The sequence below is a fragment of the Centroberyx gerrardi genome, chromosome 18, assembly GCF_048128805.1.
Source record: "Centroberyx gerrardi isolate f3 chromosome 18, fCenGer3.hap1.cur.20231027, whole genome shotgun sequence".
NCBI classification, from domain to species: Eukaryota; Metazoa; Chordata; class Actinopteri; order Beryciformes; family Berycidae; genus Centroberyx; species Centroberyx gerrardi.
The window spans coordinates 28,432,592-28,454,997 of NC_136014.1; the positions used below are offsets into that span (position 1 = coordinate 28,432,592).

At 45.2% G+C, this 22,406-nt stretch overlaps 1 protein-coding gene and 1 pseudogene across 1 annotated transcript in view; one reads left to right on the forward strand and one right to left on the reverse strand.

Annotated features, from left to right (window-relative positions):
* Positions 1–46: 46 nt before the first annotated feature.
* The window catches only part of cep170bb (centrosomal protein 170Bb), a 27,048-nt gene continuing 4,688 nt past the window's right edge, over positions 47–22,406 (reverse strand). The window contains exons 2-19 of the mRNA XM_078289913.1: positions 20,830–20,919; positions 18,257–18,335; positions 18,078–18,136; positions 17,401–17,515; positions 15,920–16,021; positions 14,571–15,089; positions 12,887–14,055; positions 11,561–11,737; positions 11,192–11,306; positions 9,213–10,943; positions 7,289–7,550; positions 6,517–6,673; positions 3,859–3,897; positions 3,264–3,401; positions 2,342–2,430; positions 1,673–1,766; positions 1,528–1,579; positions 47–192 (exon numbers count right to left, since the gene is read on the reverse strand). Coding sequence (XP_078146039.1) covers positions 47–192; positions 1,528–1,579; positions 1,673–1,766; positions 2,342–2,430; positions 3,264–3,401; positions 3,859–3,897; positions 6,517–6,673; positions 7,289–7,550; positions 9,213–10,943; positions 11,192–11,306; positions 11,561–11,737; positions 12,887–14,055; positions 14,571–15,089; positions 15,920–16,021; positions 17,401–17,515; positions 18,078–18,136; positions 18,257–18,335; positions 20,830–20,919 — 5,133 coding nt within the window. The remainder of the gene's footprint in view (positions 193–1,527; positions 1,580–1,672; positions 1,767–2,341; positions 2,431–3,263; positions 3,402–3,858; positions 3,898–6,516; positions 6,674–7,288; positions 7,551–9,212; positions 10,944–11,191; positions 11,307–11,560; positions 11,738–12,886; positions 14,056–14,570; positions 15,090–15,919; positions 16,022–17,400; positions 17,516–18,077; positions 18,137–18,256; positions 18,336–20,829; positions 20,920–22,406) is intronic.
* On the forward strand, positions 18,373–19,489 carry LOC144542785 (uncharacterized; annotated as a pseudogene).

The following is a 22,406-nucleotide window of genomic DNA, read 5'->3' on the forward strand; positions in this document are numbered from 1 at the left end:
GCCAAACTGGGCCCGTCGGGTCCGAGGTGATCTCTTGGTGCTTTCATCATTGGCGTGGGTGGTGGGGGGGGCCTCCGCGGGGCTTGGAGGCGGGTTTCTTCTCCCTCGATGAAGGCCGAGTCTGGCTGAGGGACGAAGCAGCCGCCGCTCCGGTCTGAAGACCGCCACCCGGCTCCACGATGGTGTTTATAACTACGGCAAGAGCAAGACGACATTAAGATACAGCCTACAGGCAAACTGCAATACTACTGCAGGTTGTATAATAAACTTTGTACTGTGTAACACTAATCAACAGAGTGACAATAAGATAGAAACCAATAAGATAAATGCTGAAGAGAGTTAGACAGGATTTTAAAACAGGGTTAAAACAGCTTGTATGATTCACAAATTCTAAAACGTCTACTTGTTCTACCTTAAGACAAATGGCTTGTCTAATGTTCGTGGCATTCTGCATTGTCAGATACACTGGGAAAGTCAAAACCTCACAATTAGCAAAATGTTCCTTTGCAGTTCCACTCCAACATGATGTCACACAAATACGTGAAATGAACACGATCTCTAAAACAGCGATTTACGTGCTGTGGACACGTATTATGGGGAAATAACGTTTCTCCACAACTAACTGAATTACGTTCCCCCGCAGCGAATTTAAATACGTTTCTCTGCCACAAATTTAAAAACGTTTCTCCGTCACAAATTTAATTAAGTCCCAGAGGTTGGTTAACAGTTAAATTTAGGCAAGTAAAACTAGTTTGGTTAACGTTAGGGTTAAGGTTATGGTAAAGTTTAGGCAAGTAAAACAACTTGGTTACGGTTTGGGTTAAGGTTAGAGAAATGGTTTGGTCATGGTTAAATAAGAAAAATGTTCGTTAAGAATTAAAATGTGACTTATGGTTATGTCCTGAAAACGCTGGGAATCGAACCCCAGTCGCCGTTACTTTCCACCGTGCTATTTCAATGTGACACTACGTCCTGTTTATAGTCGTGTCTCCTTCATGTAACCGTGTCTTGCTGGGAAAACATTAATGTAACACTTTACGTTCCACCAACACGTTGCTGTTAACATGTCGTGTTCATTTCATGTTTTTCTGTGAGATCAGTCTGTTCCACTGAATGAGGCCAACGCTTTTTAATGGAAACATGAATTAACTTCCAGTCGTAGGGAGACAGGTGGAGCCTGTAGCTCAATCCTAAACCCTAACCCTAACCCTACACAGTTAGAACTATATTAACCCTAACCCTAACTCTAACCCTAACCCTACACAGTTATAACTGTACTAACCCTAAACCCTAACCCAAACCCTAACCCATATTTACATGGTGGCCAGTTAATGAAACCTACAGAAGCCTACAGATTCAATGACGTTAAGTTTAGCTTTAGCTAGCTAACTTGCCTAATTGTTTTGTTGCTGCTGTGTGACGTAAAATGGAACAGTTTGCTGTTCAGGACGACTTGTCGCCATGCTAACTTTCCCAGCGTATTAAGCAGAACAAGAAAATATCACATTTCCACAAAACTGCATTTACCTTCAAGTTGCCTCTGGACTCTTCTCAGCTCTTTCAGAATCGAGGTAATTTCCTGTGACATGAAACAGAAAACAAGAGAAGATGTTTCTGCCACATTCATACAGATCCTGAGTGGCTATTTAGGATAATGAGAGTAAAGTCTTACCTTATTGGAGGTTTTCAGAATGGGGACTTCATTTTCAGCGTTGATCTTCGCCTCTATCTCTTCCCAGACCTCGGCCTTGTTGTGGAACAGAACCCTGAGAATGGAGATGTGACGACATTAAAGTATTAGTAAGGTGACAAGAACAGGTATGGATAATGAATAAATAAATTGACCTTATTCACACGGCGACCATTTTGAATACTTGAGGTGGGAAACTACCTGGAAGAGCAAGTCCAGCCAAACTGTCCTACTGTGTGTAAACATTTATCATTTCAAAAATTCCCCACTGAAAAACGAACTGAGCATCCACACGTTTACATTTTAATATATTCGGTCCATTATCGCTAGCTACCAGAGTCTAGCCTAGGTAGCTAGCTAGTAGCTAGCTTATTAACAAGCTAATAAGCTAACTAACTTCCATGCTAAATTCAAAAAGTCATTGTGGTTGTTGTTCTCTAGATTGCTAGCTAATTTGGTAACTGTTTATCTTAGGCCACACTTAGGGTTAACCCTAACTGTACCCGGAAGATTGTCATATAAAAGTAGCATTACTTTCTTCCGGGTAGAGTTTCCCACCCCAAGTGTTCAAAATGGCTGCCAAGTTAATCAGGTCAGTTGGGGTGTGTAATCACTGGTTGCTGCTGTGAGCTTCATCAACAGCTTCCTTACTTCATTTTTTCAGCCAGTTGTTCTGTGTTTTCCCGGATGGCCTGCGAGAGCTGAGACACGGGATTCAGCATCAGGTTGTCCAGAATGACCTGAAACAGTTACATTATGAAAAAGATGATATTAAAGTCAAACCTGGAGCCTGGAACACGACATCAACTCAACATTCACATGAACAGCAGCTTATATCCTATTTCCCAGCACACCAAAACTAACTGCAGCAGTTGCAGTCTCGTTTAGTTTCACTCAGGTTTGAATCAGGCTACGTTCACACCGCAGGCCTTCAAGCTCAATTCAGAATTGCTGCTATTTTTTTTGGATCCGTTTCTAGGACGTAGCCCACATCCCAAACCAATATGAAGTGACAGCGATGTGCAGAGTAAGAATAACAAAAGACGTCCAATCTGGTTTTGTACCTACAGTTCTCCTGCTCTACACGGGCTAGTCTTCTAGATAACATGGAAGGGACTCTGATATGAGCCGTTAGGGTTAGGGTTTAGCTTAGTTAGGGTTTAGCTTAGTTAGGGTTAACCCTAACCCTCTTTGGGCAAGTCGGCAGCCAGTTCATCAGCAGGCAAGAAAGACTTGCTGCCAGAGAAACATACGCTCCGGGACAGAAGCCAAGCTACTTTGGTGCCAAAATTATGGCATTTGTCTTAGGTGAATGATGTAAGATTAACTTATTCTCACGGAAACGCTGACAAATTGACCATTCAAATACAAGTCGCATGTCGGTTGCATGCCTCAGGATCCGATTTTGTACCACATATCCATGTGGTTCAGAAAAATGTGACTCCTTGCAGCTTTTTGCTGTTCACACTGATTAGAAAACATCAGATCTGTGTCACATGTGAGGGGAAAAAATCAGAATTGGATACTTTAAGCTGCAGTGTGAACATAGCCTCAATGGGACAAGGACAGTGACCTCTTCGCGGTTCCACGGACGGCGTTGCTTAGAACTGGGATCTGGCTCATTCATGTTTGCATCCAGGTCCAAGACAGCAGTAGAACCTGGTGGAACCTTCTGGTAGTTTAAACTGGCCTCAGGAATATGTTGGACCAGCTGGAAAGAGAATAGAGTCAGTTCACGGTCTGCATGTTGGGGAGAAACATCAGACCATGACTGATAGAGACTTTCCAGAAGGAATCTAGCAGCTGAATACTCAGTAAACCAGTGAACAGCTGGCCGGTGAAAGCCGTGCTTTGTGAACCCATGCACCCAAGTCAACATGCAGTTGCGATGGTGGAGAGCACACTGTATGCAGTGAATTTTAGTATTGCTGGGATACAGCCGGTAACCGACAACAGTGAGACGTGGGAAGGTGCAGAGGATTATACTGGTCACCATGAACTGTCCCAAAACCAGTAACACCAGTTCATTCATTCAATTAGGCAATTAGGCTTCAGAACAATCCAACACCAGTGAGAGGGAGTGTTAGGATCAGTGATGAGAGGGGTGGGATGGTGGAGGAGAGGAACCAATCAGAGGACAGGGAGAGCGATGAGTCAGAGGTAGACACCTGAGATGGCCGAACCCCCCGAAAGTATGGATATGGCCTCTGTGCAGCAGGACAGAGAAATGTTCATGAGAATCCAAAGCATGACATTCAACCTGCAACCAGGACGTTTTCTGTAGGAACTAGGAATGTGAATCTGCACTGAGTCTCTGATGGTTAAATCAAAGATATGAGACAGTTTATATGACTAGAATAAAGACAGAGATTTGTCCTAGTAGACATAACTGAGAGCTGTTTTCAGGTGTCAGTCCAAATGTAGCCCTATTCCTGTCATCAAATCAAAAAATCTAATCAAAAATCCTATTGACACTGATTTTTAAATCATTGTAATCCTACCGTATCAATGGGTTTCTCAGCATTGATTACTCTATGACTGCATTCACTCCCATGAAACTATGGCATTTGTTTTTTATTTCTTCTAATTCTGTGTATTTGCTTCTGTACTTTATTCTTTTTTCTTCTTTATGTATTTTTCAAGTTTTTTATTTATAGCTCACATGCACTTTATAACTTTGTTTTGATAAGTGCTCAATAAATCAAAGACTTAAAGATCAGTTCACTGATTTAGTTCCTCTATATAACTCCTCTCTTCCTGCTGTAGCTCTTGGACCCACAGACAGTATTGTCTGTAGCTGTTGGACCCACAGACAGTATTGTCTGTAGCTGTTGGACCCACAGACAGTATTGTCTCCAGTCAGCTGTCAGTTGAAGCTCCGCTGCCTCTTGCTGCAACAACGAGTCCAAACTGTTTGTCAGAATATTCCAGAAAGCGTTTATGTCTCCACAGAGTCAAAACCTATCTTTTCTCGCAATCTTACGACCTACCTTAGCACCGCTGGCCTGGGCTCGTCACAGTCTTCTCTCTTACCCTAGCCTAGACAGTATTTATATAGAAATTTGCCGTTGGGAACATAAGCATAGGGATGCCCTCTGGCTACACTGTGTCTAATCACTTCCTATCTGCTGTCTGTATGAGCGTGTCTGTGCCCAAATACGTCCGGGTCTTGTGCTGCTTCTGCACAGCTCTGTGTGTGTGTGTGTGTGTGTGTGTGTGTGCGCGCGGCTGGTTTTCTCCTCCTTTCTCAGATTCCTCTGACCCTGATGGTCTTCGGTGCTGGCCTTAGTCCCATCCCTAACGCTGCTCCCACCTGGATCTCTCTCCGTGTGTTCGTTGTCTTTGTGTGTACCTGTCTCCTCCCCCTTTCTCAGACTCCGGTGCAGTGCAGTGGTCGCCAGTGCATGCCTTAGTCCCATCCCTGCTGCCGCTCCCACCCGATGTGCTCTGACTCCGTGTGTTCTGTGTGCAGCTGTCTCCTCCCCCTTCCTCAGACTCCGGTCCAGTGCTCCACCTGCCAGTGGACAGGTGTCGCTCCCGCCGGTCGTTGGCGCCGGCCTTGGTCCTGCTCCCACCCAACGTTTCTGTCTTGTGTTCTGCTGCTGCTGCTTCTCCCCTTACTCTCTCCCCCCTTCAGACTCCGGTGCAGTCCAGTGGTCGTCAGCGCCGGCCTCGGTCCCTTCCCACATCCCTGATGCTGCTGCCCCCCGTGTGTCTCTGACCCTGTGTGTTCTGTTTGCAGCTGTTTCCCCCCTTCTTCTTTACGTGTGTGTGTGTCTGGGTGTGTTGTGTGTGTGTACGCGGCTTCCTCTCTCTCCTCCTCTCTGACTCCAGGTCAGTGTTCTACCTGGCAGTGACAGGTGCTGCCCTGGCTCTTCGTCGTCAGTGCTGCCTTGCTCTTCCTTTCCGCTGCTCCCTCCTGGACGCTGATTTACTACTGCTGCCCTCGCTCCTTTACTGCTGGCCTCAGCCCCCCCCCACCGCCGCATGCTCCTCCCCTTCTTTTGTCCCTCTCTGTTTTCTCTTGTCATCATTGTTGCCCATGACTCTGTCAATGTTTTGCCCGGCACCTATTGCACGCTAAGCCGTCCCGGGGGGGGATCCCTATCTGCCTCAGCCCGCCCAAGGTTTCTTCCAAATTTTTTCCTGGGAGTTTTTCCTTGTGTGCATTTAGGGTCTAAGGCTGGGGTGCCGGGTAGGTTAGGCTGTATAGAATAGGTAGATTGTTTGTCTCGCTAAATCTGCTCCTACCTACCTTGTGTTTTTCATCATGCTGTCCTACAAAATTTTGTTTACCACTGATTGTGTTTAGTTAGACCTAGCTAGACACACTCTCTGTAAAGCCCTCTGAGACATGCTTGTGATAAAGGGCTATATAAATAAATAAACTTGAACTTGAACTTGAGAGGAAACAGACTCAGTTCCAGGAAACCACAGAACTATTTTTCTCTGCCGCAGCACAGAGCGCTGTGGGGTGAAAGGCGGTTCCCGGCGGAGCGATCCGGTTCCGGACGGTCGGGTCAGATCGTAAACAGTAGAGTTCGGTAGAAGACGATCCGGCGAGCGGAAACGGTCGGTGCCGCCGCTTTCCGGGCCGCGGACAGAAATACGTCGGTCGCTCTCCGGATCGTTTTCACAAACGGCTTTTCTGGAATATTCTGACAAACAGTTTGGACTCGTTGTTGCAGCAAGAGGCAGCGGAGCTCGCTGCTTCAACTGACAGCTGACTGGAGACAATACAGGAATGAAGAGAATCATTATATATAGGTCCAAACTTATCATTTAACAACAAGTGAGTGTGTGTGGCGGTTGGTAGTGTTGCCCACCTCCTCCCTGGCAGAGATGGTGGAGGCGGGGGTGTTGGGCAGCGAGCTGGGCGAGGTGGTGGTTCCCATGCCGGAGCTGGGCGAGTCTCCGTCCCCGGCGACGTCGTGGATTTCCCTCGCCAGGATGGCCAGATCTTTGGCCAAGTCCTGACTGAGCCTGGGGAAACAGACAGAGGTAAACATGGAGGTTTGGACATCACACACTTCTGCTTGACCTCTTGCTGTTATCAACTACACAGACAGACCTGGGAAGAGCAGATATCTCAAGATGCTTTTGGGATGAAACTCTACAATTCTCAATACGGTTCTCTGTCTCTATTACCAAGCCAACCTGTCAAGTGACGGGTATTTTGAGTTTTTTAACTGAAATACCTCGACACATACAAGTTGTGCAGAAATTTCCCTTCCTGTCTTTTCCTAGAACCACTGTGTTCCTGCTAAGTTTTTAATTTTCATTGCAACAGTTTATGTTAGCATATTCTGATTACTTAACATAGTGTATGCTAAAGCGTTAGCGCACTGGACAGAGCTATCTACCAGAAACACAGAGATGATTTTGGTACCAATCCTCGAGTCACATGTTGGGTAAAGTGACCAATGGACCAAACTCCCAAAAAGTCTGTATTTTCACTGTTTTATAAAAATAATTAGAAAAAAGTAAACATTGAGATGCTTTGTTAGGCATGACACGAAGAGTAAAACTCCCTTAGCTGCTCTAAAGTCTTTAAATGAATGCTCTGTGTGAGTGTATCAGTATCGGTGCTGGCTTTACTTGGCGATCTCGGCGCTGTGTGTGGACCAGTTCTGGTACGGGTCGGCCTCGCTCTGGGCCTCGTCCTCCTCCGTCTCCAGGGAGACGGACTTGGAGCGGGTGGCGGCCGTCCGCTGGCCGCGGGGCGTCTGGGTGGAGGTGGAGGAGGAGGCGGAGGTGGAGGGATGGGAGGAGCGTTTGGCTTTAGGAGTGGCGGCGCTCGCCTCGTACTCTTCCTCAGAGGAAGAGGAGTAGTCCGAGCCTTTCTGCCTCCGACGGGAACCTGAAAGGACGGAGGAATATTCTGCTTTATCTCTAATCCTACAATTAAAACATTTATTCAGAATCAGTTTACTGGCCAAGTGAGTTTGCACACACAAGGAATTTGATTTAGTGGACTGCCCATGTAGGTCACATTAAACATGACACAAAATTATATAACAAATTTTAAAGAAGAAATTTAGGGAATTTAGGGAATTGGTCTCTTATAGAAGTAGTATACAAAATAAAGTACTATATAAGTATAAGTACTATATAAAAATAGTAGTACATACAAACAAAAACAGAAATGTCAGAAATATGTCTATTTTCTGTACAATATGCACATGGTTCTCTGTTGGAACCAGACTGGCTGCACTGATATGAAGCTTCAGAAGTCAGTTAGAAAAACAAAAGAATAAACAGAAATGCATACAGATCTAGAGAATATTGCACTGGACCATAAGGAAAATCTACAAACCAGCTTCTGCATGGCTCAGTGAAACTATGCGATCTATTGGTTATTTCCACTGTGTTGATTGTAGTGTGTCTGGTGTATTTATAGAGGCTTTTAGATTAATTGTTTTACAAATCCTGATGAAGACCACGTGCTGAAATGGGTTGGTTTTACTAATAAATATTTGTTCTCAGTTCTGCAAGTGTTGGAAGATTCGGGCGTTTCTTCGCACATTTTGACAGCTAATGGACTCCTACACACCTTTAATACTCCAGACTGCAAAGGTTTGATTTTTTGAGCACTGGCTCAGAATTTCAAATGACAATCCACAACGTCATGATATTGCTTTGGTGTTTGCCCTCAATAACACAATATGGATTTACGAGTTAAAGCACATTCGCATCATAATTCCAAAGGTTATTAAGGACAACGACAACTCTGTGATGATGTCTAGCCAGAAGCCAAAAGCTGTGTTTCCATGGTAACAGCAGCAGACTCCAGGGGTTCGGCAGCATCCTGCACCATACAACTCACCAGGGAGAGAAATCTGATGTTCTGGAGGGTAGAAAAGGTTAGGCCTTCTCAACAGAATACTACAGCATTCCCTGGTTTGAATGAATCCCTAATGTGGTAGTTAAACAAAAATGTTGAGTTTAGTCAGAGGTGCTGTTGAAAAGTTTGACTTGTAAAGCAAATGAAAACGTTTTAGAGCTTTCTGAGCTCATTAGAAGTCAAAACGCAGCTGTTTTACTCAAGCACGTGCAAACATTACCAATTTAACATTAGAAAGGCCAAGCTGTGCTCAAATGACGGCTGTTCTGAATTTTACAATTGAAATATCTCACCTTTCCATGACTTTTCCTAGATCCAATTTATGTCCAAACCAGTGTTGTTAAATTTTCAAAATCATACAAGAAAGTAGTAGTTATAATTATATTTATTCCCTTCCATTAATGGCTTATTGGACCCGCAAAACCCAATGTTAATCAGACCTTTTACAGCCTTAAAATCCATGTCAAACTCATGGCTAGTTATCTTTGGATCAGAAGCTCAGCCAAATGTAAACAAACCAGTGATGGGGCAACAGGCCCTTTAACTCATTTAGCTCTTCTATAAAGTGGAAGAAGTGCTAGGAAAGCAAATGAAAAAAGGACAAAGGTGAGAAGTAGATGTATGTATGTATGTCAACGTAGACCAGGAATTAAAAACACAAGGCTGGCCAGGACTCACTGGTGCTGGGGTATTTGGCTCCGCTGGACCGAGTTCGGGTCAGGCTTTGCTTCCCTGGAGCTCCAGTCCCCCTGCTGGCTGCCTGCCGGGCGTCACCCACCGACGTCTTCCTGGTCGGGACCACAGACTCTGAGTCCCGTTTGGAGAAACCGGATCGGCCTGTGGGGGGTGCCTCATTGTCACTGGGAGCCGTGAAGGAGCCAGTTCTCTTCCTGGGCATGGCCAGGATGTCCAGCCTGGACAGCTTCTTCCCCTCAGCGGACACTTTAGACGGAGCAACGATATGGTCCGAATTCTGGGAGCCCCGGTCGGTCTCAGCACCTTCGTTATCTGAGGCCTCGCCCAGGCGCGCTCGGCGGAGCATGGACGCTCGAGTCGGCCGTGGCGCCGACAGGCTGTTAGAGCGGGTGAGAACCTGCTGATTCGCTGTCTTGGGTGTCTTCCCGTTGTCTTCTTTCTGAAGAGGGGCGATGAGTTTTTTGCTGCGGCTGGATGGACGGGAGGTTTCGTGGTCAGACGATGTGGCTTCGGTCCAGTGTTGAGCAGAACCCTGCTGGCCCTCTGACAGGTCCAGGGAGCCACGGTTTCCTGCACTGCGCCGCATCTGGAAGCGTTTCGCTGCCTCAGCCTTGCTCGATGAATCCCCAGGCGTCTGGTTTCGCCGTTTCTCAGAAAGACGCTCGCGGGCGGTGAGTTGCCGTCCCTTCTCCTGGATGGATGGGCTGGAGGAAGACTTCTCCTTCTGGAGGCTGCTGATGCCGGGGCGCTTTTTAGGAGCAGAGGTCACCGGAGTGTTTTTGTTACTAACCAGGCTAACGGTGCTCGCTGTGTCCACGTCCGATTCACCGGATAGGGAGTCGTCCATGTGGCTGGAAGATCCTCCTTTCTTTGAGCTGCGACCGGAGCCAGAGGAGTGGAACTTGGTGTCCAGAGAGGAGAGAGTTCCCTCCGCCTCTGTAAGGAAGGACTGAGTGTCCTGGACGGCCTCCCTCCTCTGCTCCATGTCTCTGATGGACGGGTGGCTGGAGATGTGGGGGAGCCTCTTCATCTGAACAGTGTCGCTGGGCCGATCTTTGGTGAAGCTCTCCTGCCGGACGAAGGACGATGATACACAGCTGTCTTTAGTGGGGACAGAATCCTTGTCCTGTGTTTGGAGGTTAGGGGCGGAGCTATTGGGCTTGACGCCTGTCCTCCGAGGTTCGTGGCCGCTCAGGTGTCGGATCAGGACAGTGGTTGGAGGAGTTTTGGCTGGGGGTTCTCGTACCCGGTCAGACTGCACTGGGCTCCGGGCCTCAGGTTTGCCTGGACTGTCTTCAGAACCGATGTAGAAGGAGGTGGATTTGGTCGAGGGAGACGTCTTCTCCTGACCTTTGAACTGAGGGCCACCGTCCCCAGGAGATGTAGCTGCAGCCCGGGCCTGATTCCTCTTGGCTTTCTCCAGGATGGATCCGTCGTCTGAGCGGCTGGCGTCACTCAGGCTGTCCGGGTCCACATCGTCCTGAACAGACAGGCGCTGGGTGGAGTCCTGTGGGCGGGGCGGACCGGAGGCTCTGTCCAGGGGTTCGTGGCCTTGGTAAGATTCATGGCGAATCAAGATGCTGGGGGTGGGGCTTTCCGACTTTTCTGGGGGTACCTGGGGCAACAGCCTTCTGGTGCGGGAGCTGTGGCTGGACTCGGACTCGGAGTTGTCGTAGCTGTGGCCCCCCATTGACCGACTCATGAAGCGCAGATCTACAAAAAAAATTATTAATATCATCACAGATCGGCTTTTATATAATCAGTGGATACCTATTGTATTTGTAATTAATATCTGACATTCTTTTTTATCTTATTGGCTTTTATTTATTATTGTTTTATTGTCTCTACAGAACTTTAAAACTGTTTTGTGTCAAGTCCAATATTATCATTTTACTGCAAAATTAATATACTATTTACACATTTTTCTGACAAACTGTGGAAAGACAATTTTGAAAACTCACCATCTAGAAGTTCCCCTTGAGGAGGAGTGGAACCAGGTTCATAGCTGTCTGCCAGACTGGCCCAGCGGGAAACCCATTTAGGTCCCTCTAGAGCTGCTGTGTTATCAGATTGAACCTAGAACACAGAAAACAGGATGAAAGAGATAAATAGAGTACAGAAATGAAGGACACGTCAGTCAAAAAAGATTTCCATCCATCCTTCCAGAGTGCCTCAAAAAAGATTTGATGGAGCAAAATACATTATACCAGGAAAAGTATAGGAGAAACCGAGGGAATAACAAAACTAGTGGACATGCATTGGGAAGAGAACATGCTACGTAGTAATCCCTATTTTTCCACCTTATAATTCAGTCTTCCAGTGGTTTTTACCTGCATGGGGCCTGTTGGGGTGCCACTGATAGTGGCTGGGATAAAGCCATGCAATGGATCCACAGTGCTACCATCGCTAGGCAGGTTAGCTTGCTCATCCTTGCCATCATTTATTATGGGCCTATACACTCCTGTGTTCGCACCACTGTACTCTGGAGAGTCGAGGACACCAAACACCTGTCAGAGGACAGAGCATGCATGAGGAAGGAGCAGGATGGAGGTTACAGGAAGGAGGAAGTAGGAAGAAGGACAAGAGGTTTCATGCATCCCTGAAGCAATTCAAAACATGTTGACTATGTCATTACACCTCTCATATCAACAGTATGTACTCTGCAAATGGCTCCTGTTCTCAGATACTGAGAACATTGAAGTTGTAAGGCCTTATGTCCAGCAGTAACTCTATCCATGACTTGCAGTGACGTCAGCGTCCACAGACCATAACACAACAAACATCTCAACTGACTTTGGAATAAAATCAAAGATATTTATTTTAAAAAAGACGAAAGTCCCTGGAGGATGTGACCCTTCCTCTCTGTCACTAACATCGCTGACACCACCAACACCACTCTGCAGATAAATGATCTGCTGTGTCATGATATCTACATAATCTGCTACAATTTTCAATCACAACCCATCTCCATGAAACCCTTAAGGCCTACAAAAGTACCAATGCATTTCAGTATTTCACTTCAGGGTGGGTGAACTATCCAAAAGTACTTCATCTTCAAGAGGAAAAGTTGTTCCTGATTACAGATAAGACAATATTATAAACTGTTGCTACTATCTGAAGTTTCTCTTTATCAGTGGGCAAACAATGACATTTCTGCCACTCCATCCTGACGCGATTATTACAACCGCCGGCACAACATAAGACAGCCATTTTAATTGCTACTCAGTAAGTAAAGTGTGTTATTTAACAAAATGGCAATAGGCACTTTCTCTCACTAACTGAGAACATTTCTGGGAGTCAATATGTCGGCATCAACAAAAGAGTGACATCATTGCATGTCATGGATAGAGCCCTGCCTTGTTTTCTTGTTATTTTCAATAGAAACTCTTACATTCAAGACAGGGCTAAGGGGTTAGCATGTTCTTAGTATGTTCTAGTGCTTGGTACTCTGAGTGATAAGAACATGCTGAGAGGTTAGCATGTTCTTAGCACTCAGAGAACCAAGCACTAAAAGTTTATAACTTCTTGCAAAAGAGTGCCGTGCTTCAAGCAGGTTTACATCAACAGCAGGAACCAGAACCAGTACTTCACACAAGCTTCTGTACAGCGCTGCTAGCTAAAAAAAAAAGGGGGCCTCAGGATCAAGGTGAGCTCACCTGATCGATCATGTTGCGCGCCTCCTCCACCTCCTTGTCCTGGGACTCCGTCTCGATGGTGTAGGTCCCTGCGTCACTCAGGCTGTCGTCCTCCTCGTTCCTCACCAACCTCTGGGAAGCTTTGGGGTCTCCTCCACGGATGCCCAGGGGCAGCATGGGGGACATGGGAGGTCCAGAGGAGTGGACCGGTGAGGCGGTCTGGCAGGGACCGATGGGGGGAATGTGGGAAGGAGCCGGGCTTGGGGTGGGGATGGAGTGGGAGACTGCAGGAGGCTGCATGGGAGAGGAGGGGTAGGACACTGACGAGGGGGCAGGAGGTTCCTGGGGGGAGGGGATGTGGGCGTGAGGAGGCGACACCATCACCGGCGGTGCAGACATCGGTGGAGGTGACATCTTGTCCCTCGTCGGGGATGAGGCTCCTGGACTAGAATCCTTCAGGAATTCAGCAGCAAACTCCTGCGCCAGCTTGGACTTTTTCCCGACGCTGCCGAAGGGTCTGATGATGATGCCCGAGGAGGAGCGGGAGGAGGAGCCAGAGGAGGGCGCCTCCCCCTCCGTCTTCTCCCTCTTCAGAGAGCTGGATCTCTGGGGGGCACTGTGGCCCTGACCCTTCAGAGGAACCGTCACCTGCTGGGTGGGCGGGATGTGACCGTGCATGGACACCGGCCTCTCCCCGCCTTTCCGTCTCTCCAACTTGGCCTTGAGGGCGGAGTATGAGTCGGCGTGGGCGGGGTTATGGGTGAAGGACTGCGAACGCTTCTTGCGTGGGTTGTCGTCAAAGAACTCGATGATGAAGGCTTGCTGGCTGAGGTGTTCAGGTGGCCCCTGCTTGGGTGTTTCCACTGTGGGGGACTGAGGCTGAGGAGGACTGTGGGACAGCGGGCGCTCAGGAGCCACGGGCGAGGCCGGGGCCAGTCTGGGCGGAGAGTACTGCAGCGGCTGCTGCAGCGGCTGCTGCAGCGGCTGCTGCAGCGGCTGCTGAAGCTTCTGCGACGGAGCTGACTGCTGGGAGTGGACAGACTGACCTGATTGGACCGTCTGCTGCGACAGCTCGGACTGCTCTGATTGGATGGAGTGGTGGGAGCGGACAGAATGGTGGGATTTGCTCCTCCTTCCCTTCAGGACCGGGTCCTCCGAGTCACTCTGGGTTCCATCCTCATGATGGTGACCTAGCAACAAGGAAGGAATAAAAAAAAAAAGAAATAATCAAAACCATATACACTACCATATAGTGGCTGGGATAAAGCCACTAGCTGGTGTAAAAGCTAGATGAAGCCAAAGCTAGTATGCATCAGATGCAGGGTCATGAACCTTCCAAAAAGTGTGATTTGTTGTTGAATATATCTGTTCACCAATGTGTTTAATGGAAGTTTTCACGCTATTTTCGTGGCCTCATTCAAATGAATGGGAAGTAAAAATTTGAACGCTACAAACTCGTCCAGCTGCATCCGATCTTGGTGAGTAGTTTATATTCTGGTTTTCATGGCAGTCAAGTGCTAAATAACCCCCATGTTACTAAGTGGAACTAAACTATACTAAGTGGAATATTGCTTTAAGGGAAATTAATTTTAAGAGAAAGTGATGTCTGCAGGAACGTGTCTTTGTGAGGGAAAGAAAGTCAAGAGATGAATGTTAAACATTCTTACAACAGAAGTGATTAATGCTTATCTAATACAATGCTTACCTTTGAGGGTCTTGATGTTCATGGCGAGGTCACTCTTGGTGCTGTAAACATCTTCACACGTCGGACGTCGTCTCATCATGCTGACATCACTGTGCACCAGCCAATCGGCCACCTTGCTCTCGGCCGACATCAACTCGGCGGGCGCGGCGCCGATCGCCGTCTTCGTGGACGGAGTGTGCTGCTTCCGTTGGCGGGAGGAGAACTTGGTCACGTGGTCCTTGATCTTGATCTTGCCCGGCATGCAGTCGTCAAACTCGATGGTGAAGGAGGCGTGGCTCTGAACCACCGGGGGGGTCGGGGTGGGAGGAGAGGGCGGGGCGGGGGGCGTGTCCGTGTCCTTGGTAGGGATCTCATGAAGCTCCGCCCCCAAGGTTTTGGGGTGCTGGAAGTCCTTGGTGGGGATCTCGAAGTAGCTGGGCTCTCGGTGGTACGGGAAGACGGACTTGGCCTGCGAGTCTCTGAAGTCTGACAGAGAACCGTTCAGCTCCGGGTCCAGAGAGGGAACGTCTTTCTGGAGTTCTGCTGAGGAACATCCAGAGGAACATCCAGAGGAACATCCAAAGGAACCAGATTACACACTAATATTACTGAAAACACTTACTGTAATTACTATAACTACTACTCCCACTACTACTATTACCACTACTGTTACTGCTACTACTACTACTAGTTTTACTACTACTACTATTACTGCTAGTACTACCACTACTACGTACTAGTTTTACTACTACTACTACTACCACTAATATTACTACCACCAGCACTACTGCTACTACTGTTACTACTACTACTAGTTTTACAACTACCACTACTACTATTATCACCACTACTAGCACAACAACTACTGCTACTCCCATTACTATTACTAGCACTGGTGCTACTAGGAGTTTTACTACTATAACTACTATTACTGCTGCTGTTACCACTACTACAACTACTACTACTACTCCCTCTACTAGTACTACTACTACTACTATTACTAGTTTTACAACCACTACTACTACTATTACTCCCACTACTATTACTACCACTACTACTACTACCACTGCTGCTACTACAACCAAACTGGAAGTTAAAGTTATTACTTTAACTTAGTACTATGTCTTCATGCTACTACCATTACTACTACTACTTCCAATACAGCTATTACTACTACTACAACTGCTACTACTATTACTGATAATAATACACATGATTTAAGATTAACAATGTCACTGACATGAATGAAGAGTTACAGAAAAATAAAGAAGGTACATATCATGCCAATAAATTAGAGAATAAATGAAAACAGAGCAGAATAGAAGAGAATCAGCATTAGAAGGAGAGTTAATAGAAAGATGAAGTTTTACCTGGATGAGGCTCATCGCTGCTCTGAACTTTACTCCCACAGTCCTCCTCTCCCCACCAGGACGGCTGTCCGTACAGCGGGGTGGGACGACACACCGGCGCCTCTGTGACACACACACACACACACACACACACACACACACACACACACATACACAGTAAGAGAGGGAGCAGTGGTTCTCTGTTGGGTTGAATCATGGAGTTTGATTCCAGCAGCAGAAAACTGATTTTTCCAGCTGAATGGCATTATTCACATTAGAGTTATTATAATTAGTGAGTTTTCATTAGCTTCTATTTTTATTTACGTTTCAATTTTCTTTTCATTTTTTTTCACGAATGTTTCGTTTTTATTCAGTTTCAGTTGTAGTTTTAATACATTCACTGTTTGTATTGTCTGTGTAATACAAAGTTCTTTTTAAAATGTATTTACATTAATCTTTCAATTAACGTTCTGTAAAAATAGCCCAAAATGCATTCTCTTTTTTACCTGCACATAAAAACAATGGCAAAAAATAAAAACATTTAACCTCGTCTCACCAATTATCTCATCTTATTTTATGTCATTTCATTTTATTGGTTTAAGATTAAAACTAAAAACATTAACATTAAACCTCACCTCACCTTATCTTATCTTATCTTATCTCATCTCATCTCATCTCATCATATCATATCTCATTGGTTTAAATGTATTCTTTATTCTTTCCAATGTAAAGTCCAGAGATCAGCAGAGATCAGCTGAACGGAGAGAAAAGGATTTATTCTGCAGCCTGAGCAGATGATTGGCATCGTCTGTCCACCGACCAGACAGCCGATGATGGAGAGAGGAAAAACTCAGCAAGGCCTGATGGGAATATGGGCGTGGCTTGGCTGCTGTTACCATGGAGACAGGATGTGGCAAAGAGAGAGAGAGGAGAGAGGAAGGACCGGGGAGGGGGAGGGGGGGTCAGTTCAGCTTTTCCTATGAAAAAAGAGAGATCTATTTGTTTTTCCACACTGAGATCACACTGCAAAAAATGTCCACCATAACAAGCCATTTATTCTACTCTATTCTATTCTATTCTATATTCAGTCTTAGAATCTTTTTAAATATTTGTTTTTTAAATATGTCAAAAATTTTCACTGCACTGGCATCAAGATAATGACACTTGGTTCAAGAATTTCAAGTTCAAGTTAATGTGTATTACAAAGAAGTGGAATTATCACTTTTAAAAAAAATATGATTTTAAGACTCAATAGTAGATTAAATTACTTGTTATGATGGATATTTTTTACAGTGCAAACATTTGGTACTGTATTAGTTAATGAGGTACGAGTTCTTTTGTGCCATAATAGTAATAGTACTGCAGTAGTACTGCAGTATATGCTGGATTTCCCTGTGATCCCAGACTGTCAGACCTGTAGTACTTTCTGATTATGTACTGAAACCTCTGGCATCATGTACTGAGTGTGTTTTTCTCTGCAGTATTAGCAGAGTATTTTGTACCCTGGGTCAGAGCCTTGGTCCGATCCGTTTTGTCCGGACGGGTTCGCTCCTCCAGCTCCCGCTTCCCCTCCGACGCCTTCAGGCCCATCTGCAGCTGGCTGGTGTACTTCTCATGCTGAAACAACAGAGTAGAGTAGAGTAGAGAAATCTTTATTATCCCCAGTGGGGCAATATCGGTTCAGCAAGCAGTCAGAATACACAAAAACGTCTAGGGAACATAACCACACATTACAAAAATACAGACAGAATCACACAATATCAATTTATATCCAACAGAAAGCTGAAGGCCTCCATCCTCCCCCAGTGTGTATAAGCAGGAAACAGGTAAGGAGTGCGACTTTCTTTTCCTTTATCATCCTCCATTTTCTTTCCCTTCCTGTCCGGCTGCTTCCCTTATTGCTATTGAACGCACAACGGTTTCATCACAACGTGTGGCACGATAGTTACAGCGCCATCAGCAGGCCAACCGGTGTCATGTGTAAAGAGAGCTGGATCTGTGTAGCAAGTCTCATGTTAGTCTGACTCCATCACACTGGAGACGCATCGTCCCTTCAAGTTTTGTCAAAATCAGGGGCCGCTGCAAGGCTTGTTTAATGGTCAAGAAATGTCAAGAAACATGAGGGAACAGATTTTCTACTTATTGTTGACGACATGTTACTGTTTACTGTCACACACACCTTCAGCGCCTCCTCTGGGACTTTGTGTTGGCTCTTCTCCAGGACGTAGACGTGAGAATGTGAAGTCCAGGTTAAGACCAGCAACTAAATTATCATCAGAACACACACACACTCCCATCCTTACACACACACACATCCTAACACACTGACACACACGTACGTAACAAAGTAAAGGATATCATATCCGAAGCGGATGATGTCAGACAGTTTGAGGGTGATGTAGGTCTGGTCAGGAATCCTCAGGTCGTTCACAAACGTCTGCAGGAAAAAGACAAACAGTCAATACACTTTACACACTTTACACTCACTCTACATTCACTTTACACACTTAACACTCACTCTACATTCACTTTACACACTTTACACTCACTCTACATTCACTTTACACACTTAACACTCACTCTACATTCACTTTACACACTTTACACTCACTCTACATTCACTTTACACACTTTACACTCACTCTACATTCACTTTACACTCACTCTACATTCACTTTACACACTTTACACTCACTCTACATTCACTTTACACTCACTATACATTCACTCTACATTCACTTTACACACTTTACACTCACTCTACATTCACTTTACACTCACTATACATTCACTTTACACTCACTCTACATTCACTTTACACACTTTACACTCACTCTACATTCAGTTTACACTCACTATACATTCACTCTACATTCACTTTACACTCACTCTACATTCACTTTACACTCACTCTACATTCAGTTTACACTCACTATACATTCACTCTACATTCACTTTACACTCACTCTACATTCACTTTACACTCACTCTACACTCACTCTACATTCACTTTACACTCACTCTACATTCACTTTACACTCACTCTACATTCACTTTACACTCTCTACATTCACTTTACACTCACTATACATTCACTTTACACTCACTCTACATTCACTTTACACTCGCTCTACATTCACTTTACACTCTCTACATTCACTTTACACTCACTCTGCATTCACTTTACACTCACTCTGCATTCACTTTACACTCACTCTGCATTCACTTTACATTCACTTTACACTCACTTTACATTCACTTTACACTTGCTTTACACTCACTTAACGCTCACTTTGCGCTCATTTTACACTCACTTTATATTCACTTTGCATCCACATTCTATTCACTATACATTCACTTGTGAGGCATTTAGCAGATGCTCTTATCCACAGTGACTGTAGTGCAACAGTAGAAGGATAAACTCCTATTCACCAACACATAAATCATCTCCCGACTCCCTGGGGGTTCCCGCCCCCCAGGTTGAGAACCGCTGGTCTGCAGCATCAGAGCAGCAACACAGTCTTCAGTTCTGCTGCAGGAGCTAAACCTCCTGATGCCAGAGATCAGAGCGCTGCAGCTGAAATACAATAAGCTGACTGCCGGTTTCTGTGAGGCAGAAGAAGCTCAGCAGTGACGAAGCAGGAATCTTTATCCACACTCTGGATTTTACAGGCTGATAGGAGAAGAAACACCGTAATACTGTGAATATTACAGTCGGGTTTCACTGAATATCAGCCCAGCCTCTTCTGTCTGATGTAAAGGAATTAAAGCACAAGTCTTACTGGTGATGAATTATTAAAAAGCCTTTTTTCACTGGCTAGTCCACTTTGGAACAGTTAAACATCCATCTTGTTGCAGTGAATAAAGGTTTTTTAATATTTTGTCTGAATATAAATCTGTTTTTTCCAAACTAAAGAGCGCTGGCATTTATGTGAGAAACACACTGGAGCGTTTATTTCCTTTGAGGTTTTGATTGGCTGGTAGAGTTAAAACATTTTCTTCTTTTGACATGTTTCACTTCCTCATCTGTCACCTCTCTATCATCATCATCATCATTCTAGGGTCAGGGTGCTGTGACCTCTGACCTCCTTACTATAGCTCTATTTCTATTCTATTTTTCTTTGTGGTTTCCTTTTGCTGCTGCAGCGTCCCCATGAGGATCAATAAAGTTTCACGTGGCATCTAGGATTCTACCATAGAATTTGAATTGACAGAACGGTTCTCTGAGTCTCATGAAACTGTTAATCTACATACAGCAGATCAACACTATGGAAGCCATGTTAGGCGAACCTGGTGAGGCGGAACTAGGCGGCAAAAGTGGCTTTGACTGGATCCAGAATTCAGCAAGGTGGATGTTGTTGTTTACTGTTGTTGTTTACCGCTCCCCTGGAAACACAACTGTGCTCAGCCAATACCTACAGTGTAACCTAGCAACCACCGACACATACATCATCATCTGGGGACGAGATCTGTCAACACTACTGGAAAGAGAACTTGGATATTTCATCAGAAACATCGGTTATAGATACTGGCTACACTTCCTGTTTACACAAACCCTATTGGCTGATTCAGCCAGAGGCGTGTCCAGGACAGTTTCAGGGTGGGAGGGGCTAAAGCCTACATGAGCGTAGGATCTACCAGGAGGTTCTTTTGCGTAGCGTTCAACTAGTAACCGACGCGTGGCAATCAATCACCTGGAGACGAGGTGAGGTGAACCGATGGAAATGATCATGATACACTAGGAAGTGTCATTTCTATCCATTCTAGTTCTGTGGGTTCTTCTAAATCTATATTCTACATCTCCTGTCAAGCCGCGGTGACCTCTGACCTCTGACCTCCTGACTACCGGCTTGTAATGTCGGTGATGTCGGAGCTGAGGTTCGCTCTGCTGTCGTCTCTCCGGGTCGGAGCGTCAGGTAAAAGAGTCTCACCCCGTTCAGGCTGCCCAGGTCCTTCACCAGGTGCTCGTCAGTCGCCGGGTTGTAGTTGATGACGGCGTGCTGCTTGTCAACGCTGCGAGACTGAGAGAGAGAGAGAGAGAGAGAGAGAGAGAGAGAGAGAGAGGAGAGAGAGAGAGGGAGAGAGAGACAGAGAGAGAGGGAGAGAGAGGGAGGGAGAGAGAGGGAGAGAGAGAGGGAGAGAGAGAGAGAGAGGGAGGGAGAGAGAGAGAGAGACAGAGAGGGGAAGAGAGAGAGAGAGAGAGAGAGACAGAGAGAGAGAGAGAGAGAGAGAGGGAGGGAGAGAGAGAGAGACAGAGAGGGGAAGAGAGAGAGAGAGAGAGAGAGACAGAGAGAGAGAGAGAGAGAGAGAGAGAGGAGGAGGGAGAGAGAGAGAGAGAGACAGAGAGAGAGAGAGAGAGAGAGACAGAGAGAGAGAGAGAGAGAGAGAGAGAGGGAGGGAGAGAGAGAGAGAGAGACAGAGAGAGAGAGAGAGAGAGAAGAACAACAAGTTATCTACAGCAGATTCAGTTTAAGAACCCGGATCAGACTAGAACCAGAGAAATGAGTCTTCTTACAACCTGCTGTCACCAAATTTATGAAATGAGAATAATGTCTTGGTGAGGACTTGAGTCACATGACTTGGACTCGAGTCACATGACTTGGACTCGAGTCACATGACTTGGACTCGAGTCACAGTTTGAACTGCTTGAGACTTGACTTGACTTGGGTTCTGGTGACTTGGGACTTGACTCTGACTTGTACTTTGATGACTTGAAAAGGTTTCTAAAGTCTTGACTTGAGATCTTGTGTTTGTGTAAATGACTTAGATTGAAAGTGATGAGAATGTTGAAACTGATTATAGAAATCAAAATTAAATGTATAATTTGATCGTGGAAGGATGTCCGACTATAGTTAATTGGTACAAATTGGTATATGATGATGCAAATGATTACTATGATTATCATTTGTATCTTTTATTTATTTTCTCATAACTTATTGTTATTTCTCCTGTAAATTATAGCTTATCTCTTTATTTACTTTATTAACTGTTTTGTGATTATATCTTGTTAGTTGTTGCTCCACTGTTGTGTATATATATATATATATATATATATATATATATATATATATATATATATATATATATATATATATATATATATATAGGCTACTTTATATATTTTCTATTATTGTGTTGTTGTGATTTGTTAAATGTTTTATGTATCAATTCACAAAAGCATTGTCAGTAATATTTATGTGGACAACTGCAGCAGCTACTGGGGATCTAAACAAACAAACAAACAAACAAACAAACAAACAAACAAACAAACAAACAAACTTCCCTCATACTAAATTAAAAAACTCTGATAAATGTTTAGGCAACAAGCCAACCTCCAGTATTGATCTCAGTACCTGTTTGTTTATATCATTCTGCACATTAATAATTGATAACAGAGAGGAACAGAAAGCCCTGCTGCTCTGACTCACTGTGTTCATCCTGACACACGCCTTCCCAGCATGCTTTGCTGTTCAGGGACGGGACAACACAGATAACACCATTAAGATCT